At 40.1% G+C, this 15,492-nt stretch overlaps 1 protein-coding gene and 1 pseudogene across 1 annotated transcript in view; one reads left to right on the top strand and one right to left on the bottom strand.

Moving 5' to 3' along the window:
- Positions 1-14,771, bottom strand: part of DEPDC7 (DEP domain containing 7) — a 28,206-nt gene extending 13,435 nt beyond the window's left edge. The window contains exon 1 of the mRNA XM_006864872.1: positions 14,695-14,771. Within this exon, the coding sequence (XP_006864934.1) occupies positions 14,695-14,767 (73 nt within the window). The 5' untranslated portion in view covers positions 14,768-14,771. The remainder of the gene's footprint in view (positions 1-14,694) is intronic.
- LOC102815586 lies at positions 1,131-1,923 on the top strand (annotated as a pseudogene).
- Positions 14,772-15,492: the final 721 nt, after the last annotated feature.

Raw genomic sequence — 15,492 nt, 5'->3', positions numbered from 1 at the left:
ATGTAAGCAAGGTAAACTAAAAATCTGGTTAATGTCCAATAGAAACTTAGAACCTACTGCAAAAAAAAAAAAAAGGTGGGCAGAGAAAGATGGCAAGATTTTTGCCAAACACAAAAGAAAACAGGCTTTCAAAATTTTCCCGTCATTTTTCTCAGTATAATAAACTGATATTTGGATGATCTGCTCTGTAAACTCAACTCACAATAAAAAGTTAAAAAAAAAAAAAAAGGTATTTGGCAAAAGTGAAGGCAAAGCAATCAAAAGAAAAGGGGCCTTTAGTTTTAATAAGCTGATGGAACTGAGTATAGCTAATAATTAGTTTGCCTGGTTGTCTTCGTTTTTTACATAAACACTGAGTATAACTTTATGTGTGTGACACTTTCAATTTGTTGTTATTGAAGTTGGGAACCGTTGGTCGGTTCCCACTCATAGTAAACTTGTAAAGAGTTTCTGAGGCTGCATATCTTGTGGTTGCATACAGTCTCATCTTTCTCCTGTACACTAACGAGTGGGCTTGAACCACCAACCTTGTGGTTCGCAGTTCACTGTTTATTCTACAGAGTCACACTTTTCAAGAATCCTCTGAAAATTCAGGAGTCCTAAATCTTTAAGCCCTTGTTATCTTTTTTTCTTTCTGTTTTTGAAACTTTTTACTGTGAATTGAATGAAGATTTACAGAGATCATCAGTTTTAGATTCAACAAATCCTACACTTTCTTTCATCTCAATGATTGCAATCCCCTCCATTAATAAGTTATCCCACTTCCTCCCTGTGGTCCTCATTTCAGCTCCACCCTCCTTCCCATCTCTTCTCGACTTTGTCCTCAAGTAAATGTTGCCCTTTTGATCTTGAATGATTGACCATTCCATGGTGATCACACCTTATTAGTGTTGGTGTCACCTCTGTATACCTATCTACGGTTTGACTGAAAACTGGGCTTGGAAAGTGAGTTCTCTTCCAGACCTTAAGGGTGGCCGAGAGTCAGTCTCGGGTTCCTCTTAGCCTGTATTTTTACTAAACATATTACTTTCTTTATTTTCAGCATATTTTGTCAGATAAATAAAAAAGTTATTACTTAAGATAGTCTAAGGCCTTTCGGCTTAGAGCCTCTTGGCTCTCTGAGCAGCACCATGGTGATTGGCAAGAACAAGCGCCTTACAAAAGGTGACAAAAAAGGAGCCAAGAAGAAAGTGGTTGATCCATTTTCTAAGAAAGACTGGTATGATATGAAGGCACCAGCTATGTTCAATATAAGAAATATTGGGAAAACACTAGTCACAAGGACTCAAGGAACCAAAATTGCATCTGATGGACTCAGGGTCGTGTTTTTGAAGTGAGTCTTGCTGATCTGCAGAACGATTAAGTTGCACTTAGAAAATTCACACTAATTACTAAGGATGTTCAGGGCAAAAACTGCTTGACCAACTTCCATGGCATGGATCTTACTCGTGACAAAATGTGCTCCATTTTCAATCATGGCAGACCATGACTGAAGTTCACGTTGATGTCAAGACTACAGATGGTTATTTGCATTACCTGTTCTGTGTTGGTTTTACTAAAAAATCCAACAACCAGATTCGGAAGACATGTTATGCTCAGCACCAACAGGTCCGTCAAATCCAGAAGAAAATGTTGGAAATCATAACCCGAGAGGTGCAGACAAATGACTTGAAAGAAGTGGTCAATAAACTGATTCCAGACAGCATTGGAAAGGACATAGAGAAGGCTTGCAAGTCTATTTACCCTCTCCATGACGTGTTTGTTAGGAAAGTAAATATGCTAAAGAAGTCCAAGTTTGAGTTGGGAAAACTCATGGAGCTTCATGGTGAAGGCAGTATTTCTGAAAAAGCTACTGGAGATGAGACAGGTGCTAAAGTTGAATGAGCTGATGGTTATGAGCCACCAGTTCAAGAATCTGTTTAAAATTCAGACTTTTAATGACAAATTAAAGATCTTACTTGGGTGGGGAAAAAGATAGTCTAAGAATATGCATTATTATGAGGAGGCTTCAAAAAGTTCATGCAAAAATTGCATTCTCTTTTAGTTCTGTTTTTCCACAAACTTTCTGAAGCCCTCTCATATAAAAGTAAGGAACAAGGGAAGTTACAATTAATGGAGCTGCTACTTGAAATTATTTCAGACCTTTTTGATAAAATAAAATGAGTTACACAAAAGCCATCAGAACACTCCGACTCCACTTAATACACTAGAGTACTAAATTTTAAGTGGGAGATTTGGAATTCAGCTTTCGTGTTGTGCAGTGAACCACTATATTGTATTCATTCATAGCATAATTTTGTTACATCAATACTAATAATTTTAACATCATCATGGAAATTACTTACACACAAATGCACACACACTTTATTAGTATATTTCCATAGCAAAAGTAGATGGGTAATTTACCACCACCCATTACTAAGATGTTAGTTTGAAATAATCAGCAAAATTGTTTTTAATAATCAAACTTGAAGAAATTTCATAAGCAAAGACGAAGCTTAGAGTCTTGGTATGGCGCTGTAAAGATCAGCACTGGACTGCTAACCATAAGGTTTGTGGTTCAAACTTACCAGTCATTCCTTGGGAACCTTAAACAGGGTCGCTATGAGTCAAAACTGACTCAATGCACTTAACAACAACAAAGAAGGAAGTTAAGAGTTGCCCACTTCCCAAATACCATCTGAGCAGTTTCAAAAACAGTAGAGAAGTAACTACAGACATAAATCAAGCTGGAACTGAATTTATTACTGATAAAACATTTAATAAGGAGTCCTGGAAGTGTACAGGGTTATGCGTTGGGTGGCTAACAGCAAGGTCAGCAGTTCAAATCCACCAGAGGTTCCACTGGACAACGATGAGACTTTCTGCTCCCATAAAGATTTACAGTCTTGAAAACATTATACAGGGCCACTATGAGTCGGAACTGATTCGACAGCACACTATCACTACCACACAATATTTAGACTCTATTGACTAAAGCCAGAATCAGGCATTTGATGACCTTTCAAAACAGTTCCTGGTCAATCCTGGTATCCAAATCCCAAGAGTGATGTTGTTATTGGGTGCCATTGAGTCAGTCAATTCATAACACCCCTATGCACAACAGAACAAAACAATGCCCAGTTCTATGCCACCCTCACAATCCTTGTTTAGCTTCAGCCCATTGCTACTGCCACTGTACCAATTCATCTGGTTGGAGGTCTTCCTCTTTTTCACTGACTATCCACTTTGACTATCCAAATCTGCTGCACAAGACCTGTTTAAAGTGTTGAAGTGCAAAGATGTCAGCTTGAAGTCTGACCCAAGTCATGGTATTTTCAATACCCTCATATGCACAAGAAACCTGGATAGTGAATAAGGAAGACCACAGAAGAATTAATGCTTTTGAGTTATGGTGTTGGAGGAGAATATTCAAAGTGCCATGGCCTGCCAAAAGAACCAATAGATCTGTGATGGAAGAAGCAATGGAGTGCTCCTTGGAGGCCAAGATGGCCAAACTTTGTCCCTCATACTTTAGACGTTGTCAGGAGGGACAAGTCACTGGAGAAGGACATCATGTTTGGTAAGGTGGAGGGTCAGAGAAAGAGAGGAAGGCCCCCAGCGAGATGGATTGATAATATGGCAGTATCAATGGGCTCAAGCATGGCAACAATTGTGAGGTTGGCCAAGGACCAGGCAGGGCAGTATTTCGTTCTGCATAGGGTCGCTATAAGGAGCTCTGGTAGCGTAGTGGTTACGAACTTAAGGTCAGCGGTTCAAAACTACCAGCCGCTCCGCGGGAGAAAGATGAGGCTTTCTACTCCCGTAAGGATTTACACCCTCGGAAACCCTGTACAGGGTCGCTATGGGTTGGAACCGACTCGAAGGCACGCAGCCACGCAGCCAGGGTCGCTATGAGTCAGTACCAACTCAATGGCATCTAACAACAACATCTACTTTACCAAGCATGAGGTCCTTCTCCAGGGACTGGTCAATCCTGATAACATGTCATAAGTATGAGAGACAAAGTCTGACCATCCTGGCTTCTAAGGAGTATTCCGGATGTACTTCTTCCAACCCAGATATGCTTGTTCTTTTGGCAATTCATGGTACTTTAACTATTCTTCTCCAACACCATAGCTCAAATGCATCAATTCTTCTATGGTCTTCCTTATTCACTGTTCAACTTTCATATGCATGGAAAATACCATGGCTTGGGTCAAATGTACCTTAGTCTTTGAACTGAATATCTTTGTGCAGATTTCTCTAATGCAGTGCTGTTGTTGTTAAGTACCGTGGAGTTGGTTCCGACTCATAGTGACCGTGCACAAGGTTTCCGAGGCTGTAAATTATTATAGGAGCAGAAATCCTCATCTTTGTTCAGCAGAATGGCTGGTAGTTTTGAACTGATGACCTTCAGGCTAGCAGCCAAATTCATAACCACTTTGCTACCAGAGCTCCTTCTCTAATGCAATAGTCATCTAATTTCTTGACTGCTGCTTCCACGAGTGTTGATAGTGGATCAGAGTAAAATGAAGTCTTTGAAAACTTCAATCTTTTCTCCATTTATCACTATGTTATTTATTGGTCCAGTGGTGAAGACTGTTGTTTTCCTTACACTGAGGTGCAACCCATACTGAAGGCTGTGGTCTTTGATCATCATCATTAAGCATTTTAAGTCCTCTTTGCATTCAACAAGCAATGTTGTATCATCTGCATATCTCTTAGGTTGTTAGTGAGTTTTCCTCCAATCCTAATGCCACAGTCTTTTCCATTTAATCCAGCTTTTCAGATCATATGCTCAACGTATAGACTGAATATGTACGATGAAAGAATACAACCCTAGCACACACCTTTCCGGATCTAAAACCATTTAGTAGCCCCTTGTTGTGTTCGAACAGATGCCTCTTGGTCTATGTACAGGTCCCTCATGAGCACAATTAAGTGTTCTGGAATACTCATTCTCCACAATGTTGTCCATAGCTTGTCAAGATCCACACAATTCAAAGTCTTTGTGTAGTCAATAAAGGAAAGGTAAACATCTTCTGATATTCTCTGGTTTCAGCCAAGATCCAAATGACATCAGGAATTAGATTCCTTATTCCACATCTGAATCTGAATCAGCTGGTTTTGAATTATCTTTAGCAAAAATTTACTTACATGTGATATTAATGATATTGTCCAATGACTTCTGCATACCGTTGGTTCACCTGTCTTTGGAATGGGCACAAATATAGATCTCTTCTAATCAGCTGACCAGGTAGCTGTCTTCCAAATTTTTTGGTTCAGATGAGTGAGGACCTCCACTGCTGTATCAGTTTGCTGGAAGACTTTGATTTGTAGTCCATCAATTTCTGGAGTCTTGTTCTTTGCCAATGCCTTCAGCGCACCTTGGACTTCTTCTTTCAGTACTACTGGCTGTTGATCAGTTTGTTGAACTATCAGTTTGTCATACTGTGGTGGCTTGAGCATTGCTCTGACACTGGAAGCTATGCTACCAGTATTGTAAATACCAGCAAGGAAGGTATTTACTACACTGGGCTGAAAGGTTGTTTGAACCTCAAGGTCAGTGGTTCAAACTCACCAGCTGCTCCTCAGAAACACTATACAAGGTCTCTCTGAGTCTAAACAGACTTGATGGCATTTAACAACAACAACAGGGCATATCCATGGTAGACAGGTTTCAGCTAAGCTTCCTGACTAAAAACATTCTAGAAAGGAGAAATGGACTACTTCTGATTGTTTAGCTGCTGAAAATTTTATGGATAGCAGTGGAAAACTGTCAGATAGCATCAGAATATTGGATACTGAATATTGAAATATGGTGAATAGCATCCGAATATTGTCAGATACAGTGCTAGAAGATGAGTCCCTCAGGCTGGAAGGCATTTACAATCAGACTGGGGAAGAGCTGCCTCTCCTCAAATTAAAGTTGACCTTGTTGATGAGAATGGAGTAAACGTTTCAGGACCTTCATCTGCTGATGGGGCACAACTCAAAATTAGTAGAAACTGCTGTAAACATCCATTAGTGAATGGATCATGGAATGCATGAAGTATGAATCTAGGAACATTGAAAGCTGTCAAAATAAGACGGAATGCATACAGATTGATATCCTAGACATTAGTGAATTGAAATGAGTGGTATTGGTCATTTTGAATCTGACAATCATATGGTTTACTATGCTAGGAATGACAAATTCAAGAGGAAAAGCATCACATTCATCATCAAAATGAACATTTCAAGATCTTTCTTGAAGTATAACGCTGACTGTGATAGTATAATATCCATATGCTTATGAGGAAGACCACTATAATTCAAATGTACGCGCAAACCACTAAAGCCTGTGATGATGTAATTGAAGAACTCTACCAACTTCTTCAGACAGAAAGTGATCAAACATGCAATCAAGATGTATTGATAATTACTGGTGATTAGAATGCAAAGATTAGAAACAAAGAGAAAGGATCAGTAGCTGGAAAATATGGTCTTGGGGATAGAAATGATGCTGGAAATTAATTGCAAGATACAATTTTGCATGATTTGCAAATGCCTTTTTAAAACAACATAAAAGGAGAAAACACACATGGACCTAACCAGATGGAATACACAGAAATCAAATTGACTAAAACTGTGAGAAGAGACTGTGGACTAGGTCCATGTCATCAGCCAAAACCAGGCCAGGAACAAATTGCTCATATGCAAGTTCAGGTTGAAGCTGAAGAAAATTAAGACAAGTACATGAGAGCCAAAATTTGACCTTGAAACATCCTACCTGAAATTTAGAGATCATCTCAAGAACAGATTTGATATGTCAGATACTAATAATCAAAGACCATTAGAGTTGTGGGACGACATCAAGATTATCACAGGAAGAAAGCAAAAGGTCATTAAGAAGACAAGAACGAAGATCAAAATGGATGTCAGAAGAGACTCTGAAACTTGATCGGAAGCATTGAGATGATAAAGCAAACTGAAGAAATGAGGCAATAAAAGAGCTGAACAGAAAATTTCAAAGGGCAGCTCAAGAAGACAAAGTCAAATATTATAATGAAAAATGTGAAGACCTGGAGTAAGAAAACCAAAATGAAAGAATATGCTCAGCAATTTTCAAGCTGAAAGAAACTGAAGAAAAAACTTCATGCCTCAGGTTTCAATATTGAAGGAGTTTATGAGCAAAACAAGGAGCTCTGGTAGCGCAGTGGTTAAGAAACGGACTGCTAATCTCAAGGTCAGCAGTTCGAAACTACCAGCTGTTCTGTGGGAGAAAAATGAGGTTTTCTGCTCCCGTAAAGATTTACAGCCTTGGAAACCCTGTACAGGGTCGCTATGAGTCGGAACCAACTCCACGGCACATAACAACAACAACAACTGCTGAATGATGAAGCATGCAGGGGACTGTAATCACTGCAATGAAACAAATAGGATTGTAATCATTACAATAAAACAAATATAATAGGATGAGTGTAAAACTGATGTTACCTATATAAACTATCACTCAATTCACAATAAAAATGTTGGGGGAAAAAAAAGAAGGAATACACAGAGTCACTGTATCAAAAAGAAATGGTTGATGTTCAATCATTTCAAGATATAACATATGAAGCTGGGAGTAGCTGCATTATTTTTAACCACATGACAAAATGAATGACTAAATTTAAAAGGAGTGTTAACAGCTAATATTCTAAACTTTTCTAAAACACCAGGAATTAAAACTGAGACTTAAATGAATTTAATGTCTGCTCTTTAATCTTTTAAAAATGTTTTATTATTAATAAAATAACTAGCATTTGAGTACCTACAATGTGACAGGCTTTGCTTTCTCTCATTTAATTTTGATTAATTTCTCTGTGAAACAGTTCTTAATAATCTTAATTTGAGAAAATTGAGGCTCAATAATCCGCCTTCAATTATATAGCTAGTAAATATATACTAGGAGTCCTGGTGTGGCACTGTGGGTTAATGTGCTGGACTGCAAAATTGGTTTGATCCACAAGCTCACCAGCTGCTCCTCAGAAACCCTATACAGGGTTGCTATGGGTCAGAACCAATTGGATGGCACTTAACAACAACAAATATATACTAGTTTTTCATAGTACTTAAACATTAAAAGTCATCTCCTATATAAATAAATTGGAGTTTCATCCTTTCATTGGAGACTTAGATTAAGTAAAATAGCTTTAAGAGAGCCACAGAGATTAAGATAAATAACAGGAAAAATTCTAAGATTAATGAACCTTACCCAAGCTATTTAAAAACAGTAGTCACAACTTCTAAAATAAGGTTGTGTTTGTTAAAGTGCTGTTGAATCGATTCTGACTCATAGCAACCCTGTATACAGTTTCTGAGGAGCAGCTGGCAGGTTTGAACCAATGACATTGTGGTTCAAACTGACTTTGCAGTTCAGTGCTTATCCTATCCACACAGACTATCCACGGTACATAAGGACAAGAATAAGCAAGACTGAAAAAGAATTAATGCATTTGAATTTGGTACTGGTGAAGAATATTGAAAGTTCCACAGACTGCCAAAAGAACAAATCTGTCTTAGATGAAGGACAGACAGAATACTTCTTAAACACAAGGATGGCGAAACTTGTTCTCCCATTCTTTAGACACGTTATCAGGAGGGACCAGTCCCCATAGGACATCATGCTTGGTACAGTAGGGGGTCAGCAAAAACGAGAAAGACCCTCAATGAGATGGACTGAGAGAGGGACCAGTCCAGGAAAGATATGAGCCTTGGTAATGTAGAGAATGGGCAAGAAAGAGTTAAGACTCTTAATGAAATGTATTGTCACAGTGGCTGCAAAAATAGGCTCAAACCCAAGAACGATGGTGATGACTGCACAGCACTAGGCAGTGTTTCGTTCTGTTGACACAAGGTCCCTATGAGTTTGAACCAACTGGACAGCACCTAACAACAGCAACACCATGAAACACAAGTGGGAAGGAAAACAGGCAAGATTCAAATTTATAAGAAATCAGATTGCATTTTAAGTCCCAAACAAATAGACTTTGTGATATTGAAAATGGTAATAGCTCAATAATAACACATTTGAGGTACAAGTAGATTAATATGCAAATCTTGAAAGATAGGGGTGAGCCACGTACTAAAATGAGATCAATAAGACAACAGAAGGGTGTAAAGGTGGTGAGAGGAATGCAGTGGAAAAAGCTAATCTTCACAGGAGAATTAAGAGGCAAAGAATAAATTTGCCCACGTTGCTGCTTAAATGCAGGAAATCAGGAAGTGTTGCAGATTGGATAACGCTGTATAAAAGATTAAAGAACAGGTTAGAGCAGGAGAGTAAGCACCTGTAAACCACAGGATGTTTCCAGAGTCCTCCAGGCATGATACAATCCAGCCCTTTCAGGTCTCCTCTGTTCTCACTGACCATTAATTCCTAACCATTGCATCCTGGGATATTTCCCCTCAAGCATCACCACCCACAGACCCAAACTAACTCATGTTCATCCAGATACTTTAGTATACAATGTACCCTGGACTTGAGAAGTAAATGTACCAAAACCCACACCAAGATAACCTCCTGTGTTTTTATTTTTGTATTCAATGATGGTTTCACCATATGAACACAAATCCTCCAAGATGCTTGTTTGAAACTTCTTGATTTAACATCATCTCCTGGTGTGGCACTGTGGGTTAATGCACCAGACTGCAAACCCATTTGAACTGCAAAGGCGGCAGTTGAAGTTCACCAGCTGCTTCTTGAAAACCCTATACAGGGTCTCTATGGGTCCGAACCTCAACTCGACAGCACTTAACAACAAGAAGAAGACAAAAAAGAGTTAAAATGAATATTGGTACAGCAGATCATAGCCCAGTAAGAAGACTTATTGTGATTCCTCAGCAGGATTCAAGACGCCGGGAGCAGACAGAGAATGCTTTGTAACTCTAGCTATCAGAATGTATGCTTCAGCTTGTCCTCAAATCTAACTTGCAAACAAGCTGGACGACTCTCTAAAATTAATTCATCACTATCTACATCTTGATGCTTCCTTATTTCCATGTGGTCAAGCATTTTTTAAAAGCATCATGACTAAAGGAATTAAAGAGACTACAGAACAGCTGCGATAATCCTGGATAAGACACTTAACTTCTGTAAGTTGGTTTCTTTACTGATACAAGAGTTGAACACTGTATTTAAGGGTTAATTTCAGGTCTAAACTGTTGATCTTAGTATTTTAGAGGTTGAAATTATACCAGCCTCCATTTGTTGTTGTAAAGTGCCGTTGAGTCGGTCCCAACTCATAGCGACCTTATATAGGGTTTCTGAGGAGCAGCTGGTGGGTTGGAACTACAGACTTTATGGTTTGTACTCCCGTTCTGATCCTACAATGCCACACCACCCTCCATTTAGGACACCAAATAAAACACTGCAGACCTATAGATATGGAGTTCTGGTGTGGTGGTGTAGGATAAGTACCGGGCTGCTAACCAAAAGACCTGTAATTCAAACTACCCAGTTGCTCCTCGGAAACTCTACAGGGTCATTATGAGTCGGAACCGACTTGATGGCACTTAACAACAACAACAACAACATATGCAAAATGGGGAGTGTAGTGGCTCCACACAATAAACTGGACCGTGAACCACAAAATTGGCAGTTTGAGCCCACCAGCTGCTCCTAGGGAGAAAGGTTGTTGTTATTGTCAAGTACTGTGGAGTCGGTCCCAACTCATAGTGACCCTGTACAGGGTTTCCGAGGCTGCAAATCTTTACGGGAGCAGAAAGCCTCATCGTTCTCCAGCTGAACAGCTGATAGTGTTAAACTGCCAACCTTGAGGTTAGCCGCCTGATTTGTAACCACTACGCTACCAGAGCTCCTTAGGGAGAAAGGTAAGGCCTCAGCTATCCTATACATGGTTGCTATGAGTCAGAACCAACTCGACAGCTCTTAGCTACAACATAGGTGAAAAACACAGGAACAAATCTGACGCTATCAGACACGAAGCTTTCCGAAGGTGACCTAACAAGAGGCTCAGAAATCGTGTTCAGCTAAATGAAAGCACTATATACAACTAGGCTTTACTTCAAGCAGCCTCATCTTTATTTTCTTGAAAACAATAGCTGTTTTTCAGAGCCAAAGACCTGCCCTTTTTTGTATTTGACCTCTACCAAAAAAGTTTACCAACAACTTAGAAATACAATGATTGTTTACCAACAGCATTTCTAAGACAAAATTATACACTTACATTTGTATTATTACTAAGACTCACTTTTGAACCTAAGAGTGCATGCTAAAAAATCAACTCATTACAATAATATTTTCCTAAAAATCAAGTTATAAAATAGATACATAATCCATACTATCAACATCAACTAAGGCCTTGCTGTGAAAATTAAGAGGGGCATATCTATAATCACTTTAGAAAGTGACATATTAAAATCCTTCAAAGTGTACATCACAGAATTAGAACCCAATGTAAGGTAAACATGCACACAGAAACACACTACATCTAAATGAACAGTTAATTATATTTTCATTCTCAGGCTTTACACTGAAAGAATTCAGATAGCCAATGCTTTAACTTTAAGAAACAGTGAGCTAATGACTATTTCTTTTAAATTACCTTACAGTTTGTAGAGATTCAAATTAATTGATTTATAGACTGTCTCAACATAGATTAAATAGGTTATTCAATATTTGTTAGTTGTAGGTTACTGACAATTACTAAAAAAAAAATTGCTAAGAAACGCTAACTCAGTGGCTCTCAGTGAACAAATTTATCACCACCACTTCTCCCCACCCCTCCACAGGGTATGTGGCAATGTCTGGAGATATTTTTGGTTGTCATAACTGTATGTGTGGGCAAGTATTACTGGCATCTAATGAACAGAAGACAGGGATACTACTAACTATTCTATATTGCACAGGACAACCCCCCACAACAAAGAAAATGCCAGTGGTGAACCATTGGATTGAATAAATACTGCACAGACCTGGGAACAAGTGCTAAGGCAGCAAGCACAGTGTTAAGTGCTACAAAATACAAAGAATGGTTCTTGGCGTCCCAGAGACCTGGGTCTACACGTGGTTCCATCATTTATTAATTCAACCTTGGGCAAATGGCCTAACTTTTCTGTTTCACAGTAGAACTAATTTCACTTATCTTGCTTATTGTGAGGATATGAAATAATGTATGCAAAGTGACTAGCATAGTGCCCAACAATGTACAGATACATAATTAAAAATAAAAGGGGAAACTGTCCTAAATGACTTAGAATCGAAGAGAATTTTATTTTTAAATTACTTTTTCAAAGGATGTTTTAAAACATTATTCACAGAATTACCAAGACAAAGGAAAAGGACTACATCTATTGGACAGTAACTGACACCTCTGAAAATAGATCAATGTAAAGAGAACTATGTTTTGAGTATTAAAACTGTGTAGCTGTAACTGAGTGGAAAGATCTTCCTATTCGATGACACTAGTGTTGCAACACTTCCCTTGAATATTGATTTTACTAGTTCAAAATTTTATTTTTCCTCTATTCGACGGCACTTAAAACAATGGCATCAGAGGTTTCAAGCTGAAAACTGAGGCTGCTGTTAAGAAGACGGCTACGTTGTTGTTAAGTGCCATGGAGTCAGTTCTGATCTATAGCGACCCTGTATAAGGTTTCCTAGGAGCAGCTGGTGAGCTTGAATCGCCAACCTTGAGGTTCACACCGACTTTGCAGTCCAGTGCATTAGCCAATAGTGCCACACGAGGACTCCAAAGGCTTTGCAAAAGCAGGTAAAATATGTAAAGTAAATCTCTTTGACAAGCATAATTTTAAAGTATGTTATGAGGAATATCAACAAAAGTAGGCACTGGCCACAGCTTTAATTTATACAGTCTAATGAGATAGCATATGGGAAGTATTTTGATCTCCCTGGAAAAGCGACACCAGGCAAATTCAAAGAATTAGGTTACAGTTTAAAGGGATAACAGAATAACATACCACACTCTCATTGCCTTTGTCTATATTCAAAGACCAATCTTTGAAGTATTAGCCAAAGGTTAACATGTAGACCTTATTTCTACTACATAAATCAGGTTCCTGGTTTTTACAGCCTCTTTAAGGTTTGGAAGAGTTACTAATAGGCAGAGAAACAAAAGTACAGAACTGCTTGCCAGAGCACAAAGAAAGGGAATGGCAAGGAACCAAGAACCAGCGGCTCCCATTATCCGGCTCTCTAGAACTGTGACAAAAAGTAAGAGGAATTAACAATGGCTAAGGAGTAGGAACGCCAACTGGAACAAGTATAACGTGAGAAAAACACAGTGGACCCCCTCCCTGCCCTCTTGCACATGTGTGTTGAGGACAGCAACTTTTTCTTTGGGTTCAAATCCATAAACAAGCACTTCAACTCTTCCTTCTGACAGTCAGTCATCTACTCAATTTTTGAAAACATCTTCCTTTATGGCTTATACTGTCTAAGATCTGGAAGTTCACAAATGTCTGAAGTCCAGAGTTGGTATTTCAGCTGTTAGAGAAGATAGGTGCCATGATTTGAATCCAGTAAAATCTGGTCATTTCTTTCACTCAGACAGTAAATCTAAAGATTTCTCAAGACTGTTTCTAAATATCATTTGAAAAGGTTTTACATTCCTAAATGCTGAGCTGTTTCCCTTCCCTTAAACAAGACAAAATTCTGTATGTAGTTTTTTCAAATCATTTAAATGGGAGCAGAGTAAAGCCATTATTAAGACATGCTTAGACATGTGCAAGAACAAAAGAAAAGTGGTTCTCTATCAAAATTCATTATTAGCATTTTGAAGATTAAGAGAGACATTAATTAGTAGCCCAAGGCCATTGAGATGCACCCATTTGACCTAAGTCAATTAATTTACTGATCACAGTCACCCTAAGGGCAGAGGCAGCTTCACTAGTTGACTTTTTACACACAAAAGGCATTTGACAGACGGAGAACCAATTTTTCGATCACCCCAGATAGCAGTTACAGAAAAGGAGTGGAAAGGCAACTTACTTAAAAGGCAACAACAACAAAAAGCCTACTATTATCCGGATGTGTTCAGTCATATGATTCAACCCTTTTTACTGCTTTACAGATATGCTAGAATCCGAACTTTTAACGTGATAATCGATTCTATTAATTTGTTTAGATAGAGATCGAGATCTTAAAAGAACTACACCCAAGATAAGAAGCTGGTGACAGAATCTACTTCTCTCCTAATGTCATGCAACTAAAAAAAAAAAAAAAAAAGGTAGCCTACTCATTACCTTGTACAATGCTATGCTCCTACCACTAGAATTAATATGACAGAATCCTCTCATCTTTCTCCAGAAGAATCTGGCAAGACGAAAGTGACTCCCGAATCTTATCAATTCCGAGAACAAAGTGGGCAAGTGAGGCACGGCCCCTGGTCACACTTCGGGGCTAGTTTGCGGCGGAGACGAGAGCTATACAAACTCAGACAGTGTACTTGTCTCCAGTAAGGATGTGCAGCACATGCTAGAGACGTACTTGGGGCGCGCAGACAAACGCGCAGTGAAGGTAGAGTTTGGGCTGCGATGGCAAGCAGGCGCCGGGAGAGGAGCCCGGCCCGCGGGGACGCCGTCCCAAGTGCTCACAGCTGTGCGGATCCCGCGTAATCGGCTGTTCCGGGCGAAGGCGCCGGTGCACCCCCCAGCGCCCACGCCACCGGCCCCGCGCAGTCCGTAGAAAGGGTTCTCGGCACCTACCGGGAGGCCTCCTCGCGGGGCTTTGGAGAGCCGAAAGGTTCAGCGCGGCCGCCTTCTCCCGTACAGTGGCCATGTCCGGGCCGCGCCGTGCCGGGACGCCCGGTTGCCACCTCAGACCGCTGCACCGCAAACCCTGCATCCGCAGCGAGGCAGCCAGTTAATCGGGGCGGGGCGGAGCTCCCTCGTGGCCCCGCCCCCTCTTGTGGGCAGGGCCTGCCGAGGCCGCAAGCCCAGCTCTCCAGTCACGTGCTTCCCGGGGCAGCGAGTGGGCGGTGGCCCAGCGGGTCGGAGGGTTAGGGACGCCGTGTGAACTAGTAACCTGGGAGAAGGTAATTCACTGAGTTCAGCCCCGCGAGTGAGTGTCGTCACCAGCTTGAGTAAGCGCAAGGCCAGCTCAGATCACCAGGGTTCAAACCACGCCCCACCACAGGTATTTTAATTCTGGGACTGGGCAAGCTACAGAATAGCTGTGCTTCACACATAACCAAAAATCCAAACCTACTGCTATCGAGTCATCGTGACCTGTATGGGGTTTGCGAGACTGTAATTTTTACGGGAGTAGACAGCCTCCTCTTTCTCCTGCAGAGGTTGGTGGGTTTGAACCACCAATCTTGAGGTTAACAGCTCAGCGCCTAACTCATAGCGCCACCAGGGCTCCTTTCATGTGTGAAGTGGAGGTAATGAACCATTCCAAGATGGCATGGTAATAAATACATGACAATTTTAACCTATCTCCATCTGTAAAGAACAAAAGATCTTTATATAGTTTAGGAGAGCAGTGTCTTAGAAGCCCCAGTC

This window comes from Chrysochloris asiatica, unplaced genomic scaffold (genome assembly GCF_000296735.1).
Source record: "Chrysochloris asiatica unplaced genomic scaffold, ChrAsi1.0 scaffold00072, whole genome shotgun sequence".
Lineage (NCBI taxonomy): Eukaryota > Metazoa > Chordata > Mammalia > Afrosoricida > Chrysochloridae > Chrysochloris > Chrysochloris asiatica.
The sequence above is the reverse complement of the archived record's forward strand: the minus strand, read 5'-3'. Positions and strand labels throughout refer to the sequence as shown.